We start from the raw sequence: 20734 nt of genomic DNA, 5'->3' as shown, positions 1-20734 counted from the left end.
ATTGAGTATTTTGATACCTCAAATTTTTCTCAACCTAATCCGTATGATATTCCACGGAAAAATAAAAAAGCTGTAGGCAAAATGAAAGATGAATTAGGTGGACTTCCCATTATTGAATATGTTGGATTACGAGCAAAAAATTGTTCAATAAAAACTGTTGAAAATAAAGAATTGAAAAATGTAAAGGGATCAAGAAAAATGTAGTTAAGGAACAAATTACGTTTGACGATTATAAATCATGTCTATTTCAAAACGAAACGTTTCATAAAACTAAATTTGAATTTAAAACTAAACATCACAATGTAACAACAAATCAGGTAACAAAATTAGCCTTAGATCCGCATGACGATATAAGAAAAATTTTAAATTGTAGCTTAAACACTGTTCCTTGGGGGTATCATAATAAAGATTTAACATGTGGGATTTTTATATTGTAAATATGATATTTTAGTTTTTGTATATATTAGTGTATAAGGGGAATGGGGTTCAATACTCGTTTGTTCCAGTTCGAGAAGACCAACTAATAATAATATTGGGATCCGAACCTTGGATCTCTCAAAAATCTCCTTTACAACATCATTCAAATGCACAAATTAGTAAATTGACGTAAGAGACTGGCAATAAACAAGTATCTTCACTTCTCCACGGTCCTAGGATTCGGGCGTTATACATATCAGAGGCATAAGCCGTATACCCACCATCGCTGTTGCGTCAGCTCGAAGATACACTGGTCAATACCTGTAAAAGAGTGCAAGGTAGGACAGCCATGCGTGATTAACACCAGACGAGTAGTGGGAAACGAAAGTAAATGTTTGAACTTCTCTATTTATAGATACCTTACCTTGTGACAAACACTTTATGCCGCATACACTTTAACTTGGACACATTTCAATCGCTAAAAGAAATGCATAACTTATTAAACACATTTGGTTAGCACTATCTACACTTTCAGGAAAAATAACGAGAATTATGGGTAACTTTGTATTAATATTCACTTTTGTTCGATAGAATACATATGACTTAAAACAAGACTAATATTTTCATATTACTTTTAACATTTCACTCGAAAAGAAGTTGGCCATAGTAAAAGATTTCGCGACGATCCGTAAACGCGCGCGACGATTCCGGCAACTACACGGAACAAAATTCACTAGTGCACTATTAAATAGTTGACTTCCATTGCTGGATATCAGTGAGTTGAATGTCCCATTCCTTGACATACAACAGGGTTCTCTGGGGACACATGAATCAATATTTTGATTATAATCCAAGATTCCTTGTGAAAACAAAATTAAACCAAATACGAAGTTAGTTCTCCCATTGACATTTCCTTTTAAATTTATGTGTATACTTAGTTAATTATGAATTTCTAATTCCGGTAATATTTTCGCTCTCCTTGTTTTTATACGCTAACAGTAAAATGATGCAGGCAACAGCAAAGGAATTAGATATTAATCATGTTTTCTTAGAATAAATAGTGTCTCCCTAACAAATTAGCAAGTTTTTCTCCGTCTCCTGCAGAGAATGGGACGAAAAATACAAATCAGGAAAGTGGTTGAAATTACGGTGGAAAACACTTTCCGGGTTATAGTTTAATAGTTCCCTTCTCACCTTTTAAATATAAAGAAAATCATTAAATATAAGAAAAGAAAATCATAACTTAATACTGGCTTCTAAGTGGTGTTTGTGGAAAAGGAAACTAATTTAATCCACACAATATTTTTGAATTTTCCATTTTACAATTAATTTTATGCTACTAACACACTCTTATTTCGTGGTAAATCATTTATCATCGCGCGATGGGCTTTATAGCTGTTGAGAGACACTGGAGTTCTATATTTACCTCGTAAGGCAATGAAAATATGTAACTGTAATTAAGTGCTAGAGTAACTAATTTTTTTAAAAAAAACATGACTGCTCAATAGCTAGTTTATTCTCTATTTTCATCGCAGAAGACATGGAAGCTTACTTTGTAAATGTATTCTTATTCTAACTACTAACTAGTATTGCAAATTGGTGACAAACGTATGAGTACAGTATCTCACTTGAGTATAGTAGCCACAGCCTTATTATAAAAGGCATACACACACAAGCATGCATAATATATATATGTACAAAGCTCAAAAAATGCTGATAGGATATACGAGGGTTGCTCCTAATTAATCTACGCCTAAAACATGTATTGGTATATCCGATAAGTTTAAGAAAAAGTTTAACGTCAATCAAAACTCTTAGAGATGCAATTGTCTTCAACAACCTCATAGGGAAACTGGATCCAGAAACAATATTTCGAATACTCAATTTAATATATATCAAAGCATAACTTAGAGAGCCTCTAAAAATGGCCGGAAAACGTCAGTATTACAGCATTTGAATCAGAACATGTGTGTTATCAAATTCTCTTCGGCAGTTTTGGCGATTCTTACGTTTATATGTAAAAAATCGCTTTCACTGATTGAAGTTCAACTAAATACTTTCTCGCCACTGTCGGCACTATGAGCTTTCTAACACTATGTATATAATGTGTGTTGCGAAGCGCTTTTTTGAAAGAAATTCTTCCTCACACGTTTGTCATGTAGGATGACAATCTCTCTATAAAATATTACCACGTGTGAGGTAGTTTCCTTGAGTGTATTTAAGATGCGCGTGGCCACATGATATAACGAATGTTTTGGCACATCCATGGCTAGTGTGAATTTTTTCACGTGTATGTATTAGCATGTGTGTTAAATGTGAACTTCGAAGAAATCTTCTTACACAGTAATGCCAGATGTGTGATGTTTTACATCTCTTTTGCACTAATATGTTTTACCACAGTAGACTTTGGACTAAAATTCTTTCGCCACATCTGTCATTTTTAAGGTTTACTAATATGTTAATGTTAACTTTGCAAATTAGCATTTTGACGAAATTCCTTCTTAAGCTCTTGACGCTTGTGAGGTTTTATACAAGTATGTATTAATGTGTCTTGCTAAATTAACCTTTTGGCTAAATTCCTTTTTACACTTTTGACTCATGTAAGTTTCTTATTTCTATGTATTAACATGTGTCTTGCTAAAGTACCCTTTTGTCTAAATTGCTTTTTACACTTTTGGCACATGTAAGGCTTTTTACCTTCATGTATTAACATATGGTATGCCACATCCCTCTTATGTCTTAACTCCTTTTTACACTCTTGGCACATATAAGGCTTTTTACCTTTATGTATTAACATGTGGGTTGCCAAATTACTTTTTTGTCTAAATTCCTTTTTACACGTTTGGCAAGTGTAAGGTTTTTTACCTTTATGTATTAACATGTGGCTTACCAAATTACCCTTTGTCCTAAATCCTTTCTTACACTCTTGGCACATGTAAGGTTTTATACCTGTATGTATTAACATGTGAGTATCTAAAGTACACTTTTGCCTAAATTCCTTTTTACACTCTGGGCACATATAAGGTTTTATACCTCTATGTATTAACATGTGCTTTACCAAATTACCACTTTCCATAAATCCCTTCCCACACTCTTGACACGTGTGAGGTTTTACAATTGAATGTGTTAACATGTGTCTTGCCACAAATGATCTTAGAACAAATCCTTTTCCACACTGTTGGCATCTATTAGAATATTCATCTCCATGAGTTTGCATATTTCTTACCAAATGTGATCGAGTATACTCCTCAGATTTCTCATCAGAGTGAGAAATTGTTCCCTTTCGTGTGGCTTTTACGAAAACAGTATATTTATGGAAGCTGTAAAAAATTCAAGAAGATAATAAAAGTAAACAATATGAAACATCAAAGAATGCAAATGCTTTTTTGTAAAACAGAACAACAAACGCAAGATACTTTTTCCTTTATAGTGTATATTAAAATTTCTGGGTTCCCAGGCTCTCATACTTTATTTGCATCGTGAAAAATTCAAAGTTTATTATTTATTACTTTAAAAGTTAAAAGGGCATGTAATGTCAAATGCTCCTCTCTGCATATTAAAAAGAAAAAGAAACATGTTATACATTACGTTAATGTGAGAGTTTGTTTGGTTATGGTTCCTTTTTTTGTTTACCTGAGTAAGCTAATTACAACTTTTATTTTGAACAAAATATTTTTTTAAATTTTCTTTCCTAACTCTATATCTCTCTTCATCCCACTCTCTCTTTTCCCAATTTGACATAGCAAACCAGTTTCACTGTGCTCATATCTACCATCTATCGAAATTGGGAAGGATGTGTTTCGATATAAGCACTGTTAATAGGTGTCAAGTGAATGTTTTAATTAACTCAATGCATATTGCATGCTAAAAACTAATCTAACAAGAAAATGAAATTCAACTACGTAATACATCAGACGTATAATTGTAACTGTATATAACTAATATGCAGTTTACATTAAGAAGAATACTCAGAATGTACTATTATTTTATTTAGAGAAAGTTAATAATATACCATTTTCCAAGCTCGCCCCTTTCACGAATTACTACCGACGTATTTACCAGGTAGTTATTGCATTATAATCTTTGTAATACTTAATACGATGTCTGCTCAATAGGTTCAACTTGAAGTCCGCTCTTGTATCGTCCGACCCTACGAATTTGCAGGGTCCATAGGCTGATCCTATGAATTGAAATTCGGAGTTCCTCCACGACAAAATATGTAAGCATTCTCGCGCTGAAATCTTTAGAATCCTGTTCGTTAATACACTAAGAAATGAAGTTTCACTTTGATCACTGGCATATATTAAAATATTATTATTATACACATTTAACCAAAACAATGTTCGCAGATTTAATATGGAAACCACCAAAGGGTTGTTAACACGATGGGTGCGCGCGGTTTTGCGCAGAACCTCTTTCGAGATCGGATTCCGCCGCCCGAATGAGTTGTCATCGCAGCCAATCCGTATGTAGTCTGGACCCTGAAATTAAATTCCGATTATCATTTGTAACGTCGGGGCTGAAACTAAGCTAAAATTAACGTAGACACCCTCCTATGGAGTAAACTGCTGAGTGATTTCTTTTCTTCTTCGCGATATAAGGATCTCTGGCGATTCGATCGCAGCAAATAATTTACGCAGACAAATGCAAACATACATGTATATGCTAGCGGGGGAGGAAGTTTCCGGAATTTTCTTCATAAGAGGTCTATTTAAAATGCTGAAATCTTGCACTGTTTAGACTGTCTATCTCCTTTTGATTAAAACAATTAATGAGCCTCAAAAAAGTCGTGAAATCGTTTATCACGCTCACTTGGTTCTGAGTAAATTGATTCGATGTTCGGAGAGTATCCTGTCCTTCGAAGGATTAGGAGTTCACTTAAGTGACACTAGGGAAGTCGCTGTATTATGGAACAGCCTGTATACGGATTTAAGTCAATGGAAATTCAATACGGGTTAACGGCATATTGGCACCACATTGTATATAGTAAAACCCGATGAACTTGTTCTTGCATTAAACGCAAAGCTATTCATCCTAATTACATTAAAGCCACCATTCCTTTTAAGATCACTTTTAAGGCATCATTAACAGTTTCTTTTTCTTCTTCTTCTTCTTCTTATTATTATTTTTATTATGTTCATTTGCATATGTCCATCTCGCTCTATTATATCTTTCATAATTTGTTTGCAAATATTGGTGTCTCACCATGGTTACACGTTTCGATATGTTCTCAATCATTTTCATTAAACATAGTGTATCAACTTATATATGTACAGGATATTTCAAAACAACAGCAACAACGTTTGCTACGTGATTCCTCACACTAAGATAAAACAAAAAGTATAGACCAACCTGGATGCACAAATGCTTCTTTCGGAGTTATAGGCGGCCGACATAAAAAAAAAATTAACTTTACAGGTCCATACCTCGAATACTATGGGACCTACTGTAGTCGGATTAAGACTTCACTTAAGAACTAGTTTGTGCCCTGTACAAATATCCATGCTTCAGAATCCTGCGGTACTTGCGCAACAATTTTTATAGAGGTAGTTTTTGAGTATTTCAAGTTACATCACCGTAGCCAAACTCGATCTGCAAACATTGCTAAATGATTAGCTTAGGATTCTGAAACATGTATTTTTGAGTAGTGCACATATTAGTTCCTAAGTGAAGCCTTGACCCGAATACGGTAGGTCCCATACTTTTGGAGCTATGGGCTTACGATATTCTTGGAGCTATTAATATTTCAATTTTTCTTGTTTTCGGCAGCCTACAACTCCGAAAGAATTCATTTGTGCACCCAGGTTGGTGTCTACTTTTCGTCTTATCTTGGTGTCAGGAAGCACACCCGAAACCTTGTCAGTGTTGTTTTGAAAAACCCTGTATGAAAAAAATATTAGACAATACGAATATTATGCATAAATAAGCATAGACACGTAAAATACTTAAATACTAAATAGTAACATAAAATATGTGTATATTAATTTCGATAGTGTAGTCAGATAACGGTTTGGACGGTAAGATCGAAATTCCTAACGTGTGAATGATGGTGCGTGATAACGTGACTATTCACCATTTTAGAATATTTATTCATTGTCATTATTATCATAGGTATTCTGCCCTTATTGGCAGCTCACTTGCCACAGCTGGGAAGCTTCCATGCTCCACGGTCCTCCTCTAACTTCTTCCTCACATATGATATTTCTGTTTTTGTATCATCCATTAATTGTAGTCCCCTTCGCTCCTCCCTCTCTTTCCCGCCACCATACGGGATAGTCCCTGGACGTCCCTGATGATACAATTTCTTCTTTGGCAAAGCCCAACCAATTCCTCTTCTAAATAATTTCTAAAAGTGTTCTATTCTGCCCCACTATTTCTAACATCCTCTTGTACGTTTTCCACCCGACCCAACTAATTCCTTCTACTTCACACCCACATTTCGAAGGCTTTCAGTCGATGTTCATTACTTTTACGTGATGTCAACGTTTCCGCCCCATAGAGTACAACACTCAACACGAAACAATCAACTCTATGTTCAAGGTCCCACAAAAAAGAATTTTCTTCCTCCTAAAGGCCTTTTTCGCGATTCCTATACTTCCTTTTATTTCACGTTTGTACTTCATGTCATTACTAAGAATACTACTCAGATATCGAAAACTATTCACTTATTCTATTTTCTCCCCTCCCACTTTTATATTTGACACAGACCCCTTCGTTCCAATCACCATGGCTTTTGTCTTTCTAACATTTATTTTCATACCATATTCTTCAAATCCCTTCCTCATTTTTTCTAACTTTTTATTGATTTTCTTTCCAGATTCTGCAACAAGCCCCATATCGCCTGCAAATCTTATGCAACTAATCATTCTACTCCGACCGAAATGCCATAATGATATAGGCCCTTTTTAACTATCCCTTCTAGATAGATATTAAATAGTGTTGGCGAGAGGCAGCATCCTTGTCGAACTTCCCTTCCAATTGCACTCGCTTCCGTCAGTCTCTCCTCTATCCTAGAACTTACTTGTTGGTTCATGTATAAGTTTCTTTTGAGTTTTCTGTCTTCCCGTTCCAACCCTATATTCGTTAGAACTCCCAACAACAATTTCTAATTCACTCAGACAAAAGCCTTTTCTCGATCATAAAGAAAACATACATCTCTTTCCCTTTTTCTTAAATCTTTCAGAGATTGCTCTTAATAATCCAATTACATTTCTTGTGCCCTTGTCTCTTCTGAACCCAAATTGTTCCTCAAATTCTTCATTTGTTCTTCCATATAACCTTTTGTTCAGTATTCGTAGCAGAATTTTAGCAGCATGATATATGAGATTAATAGTGCTATAATCCTCACCTCTCTTTGGGTTCGATTTCTTAGCCATCGGTATCATGACTGTCTTGAGAAAGTCTTTTGGCCACTCTCCTGTTTCATATATTTCATTGCATAGTCGTAACAATTATTTCTTTCCCTTTACTCCCATGTTTTTAATGAATTCGATTGGTATGCTATCTATTCCGGTTGTCCTTCTATTCCTAATCTCGGCTATAGCCTTCTCAAAATCCTACTTATTTACTAAGTAAGCATTTAATTCATATTGAACTCACTTTATTAACAATTAGATATTAAAATTTAAACGTTCCTTTTAATATTAGATATAACTATATAAAATAATATATATTCATACACAAAAGTAATAATGCATCTAAAGAACATTTGGTAAGGTAATCTTTATGTTGATAGTACATTGACTACTAAAATTCTCAAATGGCAACAGCATTAAAATAATAAAATGATACGAGGTTATTCAAAATCTGAAATTTTTGTATTTGTCTTGCTCAAACGACATAGTGTAAAACACATTGATACATTTCAAACGAATTAAGATCCCATGCCAACTCACAAAATTTCTTTGAATTTGTCATTATTTCAAACCAATACAACAGAAACATTTCCCTTTTCTCTCTCTTTAAATTACTAGTTGCTACAAGAATGTGAATTTGCGTTTCTAATATTGACTTGAGTATTACGTACGCATTGACATTATTCCACGGATTTCTACAATATTGGTGAACATACAATTGATGACTCAAACAAACACTTATAACGTTGTCTTCAACAAGACATTTTACTGGCAATGGCAAATTTATTCACACTAAAACCACCTATGGGCATCAACCACAAGTAAATATTACATGAAGGATACTCTATCCACCTTTAGAAATTATCAAACAATTACAAAAAATATTTTCTACTCTTTTAGTATCTACAAACAAGGTATTAAAAAATTGACGACAATTAACTATCATTTTCTAAATGTGTGCTCCCCTGTGGCCTTTGCACCACGTTAACGTACGCATATTCTATAACAATAAATGTGTAATATATGCTACTGCTTATTAGCCTTTTAGCATCTTAAAACAGCACTAAAATATTTTTCTGCTCAAATGCCATTCACTGTGGTTATGAAGAATACAGAACTGCCTCCAATAATTGTTATGTTCACTCAATGAGCACTATCAATAACCACGTGCCTACTTAACCATTTGAATACCAATTTTCTTAATGTGAATATTCTTTTATATGTATGTGTACGACTTCTTTAACGTGGGATATTCTTGACATCTTTTCACAGTTTTGCAAACTAAACAGTCTTCTGGTTACACCTGAACGGATGGAAGAACAACATATTTTTTTAGAATTTTCTGAAACAAAATTTCCAATTATGTTTGAATTATGAGTAATTCCCATAGGATACATGTGTCCCGTTGGTAATCAGAGTGTTAATTGATGCCTAATAATTATGAGAACAAACAGATGTTAAACTCATGAATCGTACATTGTTACAGTTATTTGCTAAAATCGGAATATTTATTTTCGAGGTACGAAATTCAACTTAATATCAAGAATTTAATTCTGCATATTAACATGAATTTTGTACTTCGAAATTCAATTTAATATGCAGAATTAAATTCTTCCTTTTATATTAGTATCTCAGGTTATTGACAAGTTGAAACTGAAAACAATGATTTCTCTTTTTCGAACCAATAAGCGCTTTCGCCATTGGTTGAGTGCATTTTGTTCATACAATAATATAACGGAAGTTTCTTTACCATTATATCGCTTATAATGAAGGAAAATAAAGACTAAGCCAAAATTTAATTAATGAGATTTTTCACAAGAATTAATACTCGAAACGAAATTAAGATTGCTCTCCTTTATATGTGAGTCGCTGAGCAATGGGAGAACTGATTAAGGATCATTGAAACAAAATGACTTTATCTAGCTTTCTTTAATACGTGTTTTTCGTGTTTGTAAACAGCTTCATCGCCTTAATTATATGTCATTCAAAAAAATCGTTAAAATATCCTAACACAAAACATTTCAAAATATTCTAACAAAGTTTTAATACTAATTATCTTTCAATTACAAAACACAAAAAATCTACAAGATTGGGAAAGTTTTAATAGCTAGACAAAAATCTATACATTTGTAATTATTATCGAGAAACAAAATTCTATCTAACATTTATATATTTCATATAAATACACATAAAATAATTAAAATGAATATATATATATATATATATATATATATATATATATATATATATATATATATATATATATATATATAAGGGCGGATCCAAGGGAGGCTATAGGGGCTATAGCCCCCCTTCCCTTGACCCTCAGGTATACACTGGATAAAATGGACTTCAATCCTGTTTTACACTAGATAAAGCGGCAAACTATGGCTTAGCCCCTCCCTTGATCATATCCTGGATCCGCCACTGTATATATATATATATATATATATATATATATATATATATATATATATATATATATATAACTCAGTCATATTGAAATCTGAGGGGGACATTCTCCCTTGCCCCGGCTCCTCCCTATATCACGTTCGAGTTTGAAACATCAAAACTTCTTTAAACCTGATTTAGTTCCATCTCAACATTTTTCTCCACCATAGGACTGGTACCGAACGATTGACATTTGTTTTGTCCTTTCGTTTGTTGCCTTTGTGCCACTCACCCTCCTGCAGAGTTATCCACCCCCTCCTGCTTCCTGTGTGCTTCCAAGGTCTTCACGAAATGGCAAGGTTCCTCTGTTCTTCACGGGGTGAGGAGAGTGAGGAAGCTTGACCATACCAGAGGGAGAGATGGATTTAACTTTCTGATCACAGACGGAAAACGAATGACACAATAATTTTGAATAAAGTACTTCGCTCCTCTCGTGTTTATGAATATACGAATTAAATAATTATGTTTCTTGTGCTTGAACTTTACAAATGAAGACTACTTCTGTGGTGGTCTTGATCAAAATTCATGAATTTACTTCTATTTTCACGTTTATAATGTTCGAAAAATTGACAACTTTAGGATAATAATAATAGCAGAAATAAACAATAAATTAGCAAAATGTATCAAGGCCACCCTTCATTCAACCTTCAACTTGCTCTCCTCAAATTTTGATGAAGATTGGTTGTGTGAATTGGCTTCAAGGATGAAAGGAGATAACCTCTATTTCGCATTTTATAGAGAGGGGTGATACAGACTCTTAAAAGACTTGGCTTTAAACCTAATGAGAGAGCTTCTGCCAGAATGATGTTTCAATGAATTTAATAAATTGTTTATTTCAATATATTATTATATGTTCTGTATATTTCTATTAATGTTATGTATTGGTTATTGGTTCACAATCTTTTTACACAGATACCTAGGAGTACTGCAAGAATTATGTACATATAGTGGCACCAATATTTTAGAAATCGAGAAATGATTTAAGCATTGAAAATTTTATTGTGCGTTGTAAATTTTATACAGTAAAATCTAAATATTCATACACTTTGATGAATTTTGACTTAAGTTTGAGGTTATGGTTATTATATTACACAATATTGTATTTTAGTAAATTATTATCAATTTTATATTTATTAGTACTGTTTTGTAGAAATTTTAAAAATTTGATGTTTCGCGTACGTCTCTTGGTGTCCACTTGCGGCGGCAAGCTGGAGTCTTGTCGGCGGGGGTGTCAAGACCATTGATCATTTATTAATTTGTTTGATTTAATTTGTAATTTTGTCTTGAGTTTAGGAAACCTAATTTAATGTTGTTTGTTTGTAATGTGCAAGTAATATACTATGTGTATATTCCAGATGGTATGCATTCTAGTCCAACAACAAGAGTTTGTAAAGTTATGTAATAAATTTGTTAACATTCACACTTTCTTCGGACAATGAGGACATCAAGAAAAGTGATATTGTTTCGTGTCATCATGATTGAATTGAGGTTATGAGAATTTGGTTGAATAAGATCTTTTCAGATCTGAGACGCACGTGGATGAAAATCAGCCCGAGTGCTGAAATCGTATTACCGGAACGTCAGCAGTCTGAGTTGTATAAAAACCTTTTATTTTATTCAATGGCATTCATTCTAAGATTATTACTTAGAGGACGTTCATTCAAAGATCAGTTATTCAATGTTTGGACGAAGATTCCGTCGAGATTAAGTATTGTTATCCAGAAAATCGTTAAGGAAGCATCAACGTCAAATACAACTGACTGCTGTCTCTGGGATACGAACATTCAGTGCTTGGTACGAACATCATCACCAACATCAGGTATGTGTCAAAACCAAAATCTGTGCTAATCCAATTCACTATTCATGGTTCATACACTAAACCACTTACTCTCGAGTCCTCATTACACAACCAACACTATCATACAACTGTTCATTGAGTTTGTTAAGTAGGCATTTTTGTTATCATTTTCAATAGGGTTCTGGTTGGCCCTCAATCAATGCAACCTGTGGTGGATAATCCCCAAATTACCTCTCACATAATGTGAGTAAACACAGAGTTGCTTAATGCTAATTAGATCAATCTGGGAGCTCAGAGTGCTCTACCTAGTCAAACTCTATTCAATTTCCATCAAAAGCAACCCAGGTTGGCAATATAGAGCTAGTACTTCGAGAAACAAATGTAAGAAAGAAACTGTAAATACAGCAGATCCTTATTCCACGGCAAAAATTCCAAAAATGATAAAAGTGGAGGAGGAATTTATGTTCCTGTCTTCAGTAGATTCTGATTAAGACATCTCACTTTTTCCTGAAAGTCAAGAATTACATACTGACAGTGAGGGTGATACAAATTCTGATACAGTGCAAGGTGTGAGGTCAAGTAGTAACAGAAGTGTCAATGTGAGCTGCCCTACTCAAGTTTCATGTGATAACAAAAGCCTCAGATACAGAGGTAAAAACAGGTTTGTTTGGAATTCAAATGACCTACTAAGAAACCGAAGGGTTCTTCATCAAAACATAGTAAGAGGGATGCCTGGTATAGCCACCCATGTAAGAAATCTGGGGGAAAGAATTCTAGGAAAGTTGATATTTGGTCTACCTTATGTGGTGATATAATGCAAGAGATTTCAACATGAAGTTGGAAGAAGGTTGAAAGAAATTTGAAGTAGAATAGTCAAACTACAGATCTACTGACCTATCTGAAAATAAGGCCCTTATTGTTTATTTATTTATTTTAGTTCAAGCACAACACAACAGGCTCTAGGCCCAATTATTGTGTTGTCTTTGACAACGAAATACATATTAATACAAAACAATGAGATATACAAATAATTAAAAGAAATACACATTACAAAATAGACAATTAAAAAAAAAGCACATTCATATTGTATTTAGCATATGAGCTCCTTATATGCCGTTTTCAAAACATGCCTGTTTAATTGTTCTTTTGTACACGCTTTCCGACATGCTAAATATATCAATATTGAAGTCTTTTTCGATCTCATTGTGGAGAGTGCTTATCCTCCATATAGGAGATTTCCGAAGGATATTTGTTCTTGCCTTTCTTTGATAAAACGTAGATGTGTTTCCTATCCTCGTTCTGGTTGATGGGACTTGAAAACAAAGCAACGAACGCAGCTCAATAGAGTCAATCTTATCATGTATTAATTTATATAAAAATATTAGATCATTATATCTTCTTCTTTCGTATAAAGTGGGTAGTTGATAATTTTCCAGTAACTCTCTGTAAGATTCATATTTCGGGTAAAGCCCAGTTTTCCTGTACGTTAGAAGCCTTAGGAATTTTTTCTGTATTCCCTCAATCATATCACAGTATTTTTGCATATTTGGTGTCCACAAAACAGTACCATATTCTAACTTTGACCGAACGAAAGTGAAGTACAATTTCATTAAAGTTAAATCGTTACGAAACTCTTTACCTAGCCTCATGATAAAACCAAGGTTTCTATAAGCCTCGTTCCATATGATGCTTAAATGTTAAATTTTAATCAAAGTAAATTCCAAGATCTTTGATATACTTAGGAGAGCTTAATTTTGTCCCATCAATCGAATAAGTATAGTCTACATAACTATTCTTACGTGTAAAACGTAGGAGGTTACATTTATTTACATTCATTTTAAATTTATTTTTATTACACCATTTCATAATGTTAGTTAAGTCTTGTTGTACTTTCTTGCAATTATCAATTGAATCTACCTTAATATATATTTTGAGGTCGTCTGCAAATAGAAGACAGTTAGCATATTTAATTCTAGTCGGCAAATCATTCACTGCTAAGAGAAACAAAAGAGGTCCGAGATTTGAGCCCTGGGGAACTCCTGACAAAGCATTGAACTTTTCAGAGACACCCTTTATAAACAACTGATTGCCTACGGTTACTTAAGTAGAAAGATATTAACTGTTTGTACTCTTGAGAAAAGTGGAAAGAGTTTAGTTTGGCTAGTAAAATGTCATTGTTCTCCTAATGTACTGTTCTATTTGTAAATCAGGATACGAAGACATGCGTACATCATTTTCAAGACACTTTCGGACTACCTCTATTTAGAGCTACCATGTCCGTCAAACGTTTCCAAACTCTTTTCGACAAATAGCACATTTGACAGGGTAGCTACACGTGGATAAATAGCATATTTGCATGGTAGTAATGTGTAGAATTATACTAACTTAAAATTTGTCACTTTTTTTAATTTATGTACTATTTTTATTTAGATATTAAAATTTTTTCTGTATTTATATGGCAATAGAACCGAATTAATGTATGTAATTCTTGTTTATCATATTTTACTCGAAGTACAAAATATAAAGTTTCACTAATCTACATTACACATGTTTAAAACAGATATTGCTTTATACATGTTCGTGTCCCACAGACACACATTTCCTCTCAGCGAAAAAAATTAGCGTTTCCAGTTAAGGGTTATTTGTGTATATAAGATATTTTCGAATAACTATTGCGTTGTCTACTTCGTACTTTGGTGCTCATAGATAACTGATAAAAATTTCCTTACGTATCAAGGATTGTAGTTTGTTTCTTGTCAGTATTTACCATAGAATGAGTAAAGGAATAGCATTGCAATATACCTCAAGGCTGTGTTTGTTCTGCTTGATTTAACTATATTCCTTTGTGTGCATTATAACAGTCTGCAACATAATTTACCTCTTTTCCTTTGCATTCACACCAAACAGGAAAACCTAAAGTCTCTTGTTTCATATTCAGGAAAGAATTAACGTAGTTGTGAAGAGGAATATTACAGTTGCAATTGCCTGAACCCAACAGATCGAATTCCCATATTCTTTAATACCAGTATCTTGTATTTGACTTGTATTACTCTATGAAGTTCTAGGGTACAGAACGTTCCAAATAGCCCGATTCTTATACTCCAAGTAATTATTGACATTTTACTATTCGATATATTTATGGCCGAAACCGAAAAGCAATCGTTCTCCCGCAACATATAAGATGAAGCCTTCAAAAGTCGCGTATTAGTTTCGTAACTGACAGGTCGCGCACGGTCTTTTGGACCGTGCTGTTAAAACTAACTCACTGTCAGTATGGGCCAAAATTGTGTTGTGGTTTGGTAGGGGCCAAAATTGTTCCTACCTCTGCACAAATTACAAATATTGATCGAACTTGCAACTTGATTGTATTTAAGATATCACCTCACCTTTCTTCCTGGAAGAAAGGCGAAACAAAATTTATTACCATTATCGGCTAACAAATATTTATACTCCATTCCTTGGTGCCACAAAGTAATTCTGTCTTTAAATCCATACATTTAATAATATTGCGTTCATGTGTAAACCTAAAAAACATCTGACACGTATCTTTACTCTCCCGATGAATAGCTTCGACTATTTGACTTTACTTTCCTTCTTTTGCCCTAAGAATATTATACATAATAATAATAACGAAACATTAGAATTAGAATATCAATTACATAAACATCAATTTCCAATAAAGAAAAAGTAATAACGGTGACTTAGTCTCAACTTGAAGAACGTTTGGTGATATTTTCCTCAATGAGGAGCGTTTATATAATTTGTTTTTGAGTTAAAGAACGAAATTTGAAGTACGCCATTGTGACACTCACAAAAATAACGTCTCGTTACACGAGCATTAGTATCTTGTGTATAGTGTTCCACGAAACGATTTTAATTAGGTATTAGCTAGGTAGAAAATGAAGTGACGTGTTAGGTAAGTGGCTAGTGTATTGTACTTCTATTCGTAAAACCCGGGTTCATATTTCGTTCAGCCTTAACCTTTTTCAAATGTTTCAATTTCAATTTCATTGCAAATTGAGTCTTCAAGCAAGATCATCTCTCCAGAAAGAAAAAGATTTTGGAATGAGGAGAATAGAAGTTCTATTAATGGAGACACTGATTTACAAACTTATTTCCTTCCTTTGTTTTAAATTTGATATTTTCATCTATTTTCAAGCATTTTCTAATTAATGTGTGGTTAGTATCTTTATTCTCTGAACATAGAGTATATAACCTGAGTAGTAGAAAGTGGATCGATCTGGCTCAACATTGGCCAACATAGAACAACTCAGGAGCCCCTGGGAAATTGAACACCTTACACCGTGAACCCACGGTCTTTTACGACCTCCATTTTAGGGGTGAATTTATTCCCTTTTATGAGCACTTTTTAGGGGGTGTACTCGTTCTCTTTTATGACCTCCATTTTAAAGGTGAACTCGTTCCCTTTTATGAGCATATTTTCCAACCCCTATTTGAACAGAACAGAAATTACATAAGAATACGAACACATAGAAGAGCAGATAACACATAAGACTACGTAACACATAGAAGAGCAGATAACACATAAGACTACGTAACACATAGCAGAACATAAGACTACTAAACATAGCAGGGGTGTACTAGTTCTCTTTTATGAGCATATTTTCCAACCCCTATTTTAACATAGCAGATAACACGTAAGATTACGAACACATAGAAAAGCAGATAACACATAACATAGCAAGGGTGAACTCGTTCCCTTTTATGATCAAGTTTTCAACCCCCAGAAATTACATGGAGACTACGAACACATAGCAGAGAGTACGTAGCATAGTAGGGGTAGACTCGTTCCAACCCCTATTTGAACATAGCAGAGAATACCTAACACACAGCAGAGCAGATAATACATAAGACTCGTTTCCTTTTATGAACATATTTTCCAACCCCTATTCGAACATAAGAGTATGAACAAATAGCAGAGACTACAAACATAGCAGGGGTGTATTCATTCCCTTTTATGAGCACTTTTTAGGGGAGAACTCGTTTTCCAACCTCTATCTGAACCTAGCAGAAATTACGAACACACAGCAGAGCAGATAATACATAGCACAGCTAATAAAAGAGTATGGCTCATTTTTCAACCCTTATTTTACCATAACAGAAATCACACAGACTACGAAACAGCGAAGTCCACATCTATTTAAACATAGTCCTTTTTAGAGGTGGATTCATTCTCTTTTATGAGCATATTTTCCAACCCTTATTTTAGCAAAGTAAAGAATACATAGCAGTTGTCCTATTTGTCAACCCCAATTTAAACATACTCCATTTTAAGGGGGTGAACTCATTCCCTTTTATGATTACTTTTTCTAACCCCTATTTTAACATAGCAGAAATTACATAAGATTCATTCCCTCTTTCAACCACTATTTTAGCAGACAATGAATACCTATGTAACATAGCAAAGGGGAGTGTACATAAGACTACGAACACACAACTGTATTCGTTCAACCCCTAATTTAACATAGCGGAAATGACATAAGCATGTTCTCAAACTACTGACCATCGAGAACAGAGGTGGAGCCACATTTAGTAATAGGTCATCAAAGACCACATTTCCCAAAAGTGTTGACCATCGAGGTCAAAGGTCAAAAAACTTAAAACCCAATAACTCGAAAATGGATCCACATACTGAGGTGCTGTTTCGACATTTAGCAATAGGTCATCAGGTACTATATGTCCCAAAATTAGTGGCCATCCAGGTCAAAGATCAAATTACTTAAAACCCAATCACTCGTGAACGAAGCAACATATTGAGGTTCTGTTTCCACATTTAGTAATTGGTCATCAACTACAACAAGTTCCAAAATAATAACTATCAAGGTCAAAGGTCAAAATACTTAAAACATAATAACTCGAAAACGGAGCCACATATTGAAATGGTGCTTCCACATTTAGTAATTGGTCATCAACTACTGCAAATTTTAAAATAATGACCATCGAGGTCAAAATTCAAAATACTTCAAACCTAATAACTCGAAAATGGATCCACATACTGAGCTGCTGTTTCCACATTTATACGTCATCAACTACTACAGGCTCCAAAAATAATGACCATTGAGGTCAAAGGTCAAACTCGAAAACGGATCCTCATATTGAGCTACTGTTTCCAAATCTAGTAATTGGTCATCAACTAGTACATGTTAAAAAAGTACTGACTATCGAGGTCAAAAGTCAAATATTTAAGCCTCTGTGACCTATTCAGTTTTGTACCAAGCAGAGAGAAGTGAAGAATGAAAAAATATGACTTGCTTACTTCGAGAAAGGAAGCAAAGATATGCCACTTTAACTATTTAAACAAAACGAAAGGATAAATTTGAATGACTTATTCAGTTTTGTACCAACGAGAAATGCCATTTTATCTAGCTTAGAATTTTATATTATTTTGTATTATTCAAATAAACAAAAAAACGAAGATCTTTATACCATTTTGTACTACTCCAATAAACGAAGGAATACCGGAAAAAAAGAAGTGAAGATTAGGTGGATCATTTTCTTTTGTACCAACTGGAAAAGAGAAGAAGAGCTACTTTAACTAGCTCATTATATACTGTTAAAACAAACAAAATCTGAGAATTATGTAACTTTTGAACTACTGAAATGTTCTATTTTTGTATCTATCAGAAATAAAACGAAGAAAGCTCATTTTAACTAGTTCATAATTTCTATAATGAAAGAATAATTTCGATGTTCTACTATTTCCACCAACGAGAAAAAATGAACTAGCTGAATATACGAAAGAACAAATTTAAGTGACCTATTCAATTTTGTACCAACGAGAAATGCCATTTTATCTAGCTCAGAAATTTATCATTTTGTACTACTCAAATAAGCAAAAAACCGAAGAGTTTTATACTATTTTGTACTACTCCAATAAACGAAGGAATACCAGAAAAAAGAAGTGAAGATTAGGTGGAATATTTTCTTTTGTACCAACTGGAAAAGAGAAGAAGAAGAGCTACTTTAACTAGCTTGGAATTTTATATCATTATGTACTGTTTAAACAAACGAAAATTAACCATTATGTAACTTTTGAACTACTGAAATGTTCTGTTGTTTTATCAATCAGAAAAATGCGAAAAAAGACCATTTTAACTAGCTCAGAATTTATATACATTTTGGACTAATCAAATATACGAAAGAATAGATTTAAGTGACCTAGTCAATTTTGTACCAATGAGAAATGCCATTTTAACTGGTTCAGAATTTGAGTGGTCTAAAAATGGCGAAGAAGGACTATTTTATATAATTTTACTACTCAACTAAACAATGGAGTACCACCGAGAAGAAACAAAGAAATTGTACCATTTTGGTGTATTCAAATAAACAAAGGACTTATAATTTGTGTCAACTCTAAGAAGGGCCATTTTAACTAGCTCCGATTTTTATATCATTTTAAACTAATCTAATAAACGAAGGCATAAATATGAGTGAGCTATTTAATTTTGTAGCAACCAGAGGATCATTTTGTACTACTCAAATAAACGAAAGAAAAAGCGAAAAAAGACCATTTTAACTAACTGAGAATTTCTGTACATTTTTATACTATTTAAACAAACGATGGAGCAGATTTGAGTGGCCTTTTTTTGCACTAACCAGAAAATCGAAGAAGGTACCTTTGTACAAGTCCAATGAACGAAAGAACAAATTTGGGTGTTCTACTTTTTTATACCAAACAAAGAAGAGCCATTTTGTACTACTCAAATAAACGAAAGAAAAAGCGAAAAAAGACCATTTTAACTAGCTCAGAATTTATATACATTTTGTACTAATCAAATAAATGAAGGAATATTTAGTTTTGTACCTAGCAAAAATGAGAAAAAGAAGTGAAGAACGAATAAAATTTGGATGGACTATTTTCTTATGTACCAACAAAAATGGAGCAAATTTGAGTGCCATACATATTTTTGTACCAACGACAAAAAAACCTATTCAGTTTTGTACTAAGCAGAAAAAATTGAAGAAGGAATAAAATTTAAATAGCTCAGTATTTATGTACATTTTGTGCTACCCAAATAAAAGAAAGGAGGGTCATTTTATACTTTTTTGTATCATTAAAAAACTAGGATAATTTGAGTATAAGTTTTTGTACTCATTCCAAGAAAAGTAAAGATGATACATTTTAACTAGCTCAACTTTTTCATACCTAATGTTCTAACCATTTATAACAGGCTTAGATTTTTGTACCAAATAGAAAAAGCTACAGAAATAAACAAAAGAATAAATTTGTAATAACCACAAAAGCGAAGAAAGACCATTTGAGTGGCCTATTGAATTTTGTACCAACGAGAAATTCCAGGCCATAAACAAACGAAGGGATAAATTCGAGAAAGCGAACATGGACTCAGAATTTTATATCATTTTGTAATACTCAAATTTGGGTGGAATATTTAGTTTTGTACCAAGCAGAAAAGGAAAGAAAGGTATAAATTTGTACTGACCAGAAAAGCGAAGACATTTTAAAGAATAATACATTTTATGAGGTGCCCTATTTCCTTCATAATTTTTGTGCTAACCATGTTAAATAGCTCAGCATGTTATAACTTTTTGTGCTTATGGTCTACCCAATTTCTTGACCATGTTCTACTATTTAAACAAACAAAGGAATACATTTGTTTGACCTATTCACTTTTGTAACAAGCAGAAAAAGGAAAGAACATTTTGTACTAATCAAATATGGATGGTCTATTTA

At 33.4% G+C, this 20734-nt stretch overlaps 1 protein-coding gene across 4 annotated transcripts in view; it reads right to left on the bottom strand.

The window, feature by feature from the left end:
- Positions 1-1925: 1925 nt before the first annotated feature.
- The window catches only part of LOC145676337 (uncharacterized), an 88877-nt gene continuing 70068 nt past the window's right edge, over positions 1926-20734 (bottom strand). For 3 of the 4 annotated variants that reach the window (XM_081747180.1, XM_081747181.1, XM_081747182.1), the window contains exon 3: positions 1926-3737. In XM_081747180.1, coding sequence (XP_081603306.1) covers positions 3014-3737 — 724 coding nt within the window. In that variant the 3' untranslated portion in view covers positions 1926-3013. The remainder of the gene's footprint in view (positions 3738-20734) is intronic. The other variant, XM_081747179.1, reaches the window with a different exon arrangement.

Source organism: Thermobia domestica, assembly GCF_964235325.1.
Source record: "Thermobia domestica chromosome 7 unlocalized genomic scaffold, izTheDome1.hap1.1 SUPER_7_unloc_1, whole genome shotgun sequence".
In the NCBI taxonomy this organism is placed as follows: domain Eukaryota; kingdom Metazoa; phylum Arthropoda; class Insecta; order Zygentoma; family Lepismatidae; genus Thermobia; species Thermobia domestica.
This window is presented reverse-complemented; position numbering and strand designations above follow the sequence as displayed.